General features: G+C 59.7%; 1 protein-coding gene across 1 annotated transcript; it reads right to left on the reverse strand.

Moving 5' to 3' along the window:
- Window positions 1–134: 134 nt before the first annotated feature.
- On the reverse strand, window positions 135–1,121 carry PTSG_08644 (dimethylargininase; the record flags this gene model as incomplete). The annotated part of the gene is made up of 1 exon (XM_004990377.1): window positions 135–1,121. The coding sequence occupies one exon, from the start codon at window positions 1,119–1,121 to the stop codon at window positions 135–137; it is 987 nt and encodes a 328-aa protein (XP_004990434.1).
- Between the last annotated feature and the right edge of the window lie 155 nt (window positions 1,122–1,276).

A 1,276-nucleotide genomic window follows, 5' to 3' on the forward strand; every position in this document is an offset into this window, starting at 1 on the left:
TCCCCCCCCCCACACAACACGCACACACACACGCACACACACACACACACACACACACACACACACACACACACACACACACAGACAGACATGCACCTTACACGCAGCGTTGCGCCACCACTGCTCGGTGACGTTCACGCGCTCCTGACGGGGATGACTATGGAGCAGCAGGTGAGAGCACCATCCGCCTTCTGCGCTTCAAAGTTCTCAACAAAGATGGGCCGCACTTCCCCCGACGGGCCTTTGCACAACCGTGAGAGGCTATCGTCGCCACGCTGTGTGTGATACAAACAATCGCCTATGCGGAGAATGTTCGCGGCATTCAAAGCCGTGAAGACCACGGGTGGGACCGCCAGCCCACGCTCTTCCAGCGATGCGGTGATGGATGCCCACGCACTGCGCCCGTCGTCCGTGTCCGCGGCAACAAACCCGAGATCAGGGCCCGCCCACGTCACGACCGACTTGAGGTGCAACGAGTTTGCACCTAGGTGGATGGGGACGACCCGGAAACTCCCAGTACCATGCACGCCAGTCTCTCGCTCAAAGGCCGCCTGCAATGCGCGGTGGCCCAGCTCGTTGGTTCGTGTGGACACGCCGACGTACATGGCGTTGTCCGTGGTGAGGACGTCCCCGCCGTCGCAGGTAGCATCTGGCCACCGCTCACGCATTACGTGAATCGTATGCAGATCCGCGACCTCACTGTGCTGCTGTTGCTGTTGCTGCTGCTGTTGCTGCTGCTGTTGCTGCTGCTGTTGTTGTTGTGCCTTTGTCTCTTCCAATAGTTTGGTGACGGCGGCCAGCGTGGCCGCCTCCTCGCCCTTTCTCGAATCCGCCCCAGGGTTGGTGATGACGCAGGTGCCGTTGGCGACCACGGCCGTGTCCTCGATGAACATGCAGTCTGGAAACCGCTCGTCTGCGTCCAGCTCAACGACGCGCGCCACGTGTGGGTTGAGCCGCAGCTGCTCCACATACGCTGCATGCTCCGTCACTGCCCTGTCCACATCAATCCTCAATGCCTCCGCCGCATCCTCGTCGTTCGTGGCGTTGCTGCTCGCGTAGTGCTGCAACGCCTCTGTAAATGACCTTGGCACGCGCCGCGTCAAGCACACCACCCGTCTCATCATTGTGTGTGTGTGTGTGTGTGTGTTTGGAGGGGGGGATCGACTGATCGAGTGAGTGAGCAGCAACACAGACGGACGTGTGTGATGTGTGTGATGATTGTTGCTTCACTTCTTTGAGTCCTTTCCCACCAAAGTTTGGACGATCTGTTGGCATC

This window comes from Salpingoeca rosetta, assembly GCF_000188695.1.
Source record: "Salpingoeca rosetta unplaced genomic scaffold supercont1.24, whole genome shotgun sequence".
In the NCBI taxonomy this organism is placed as follows: Eukaryota; class Choanoflagellata; order Craspedida; family Salpingoecidae; genus Salpingoeca; species Salpingoeca rosetta.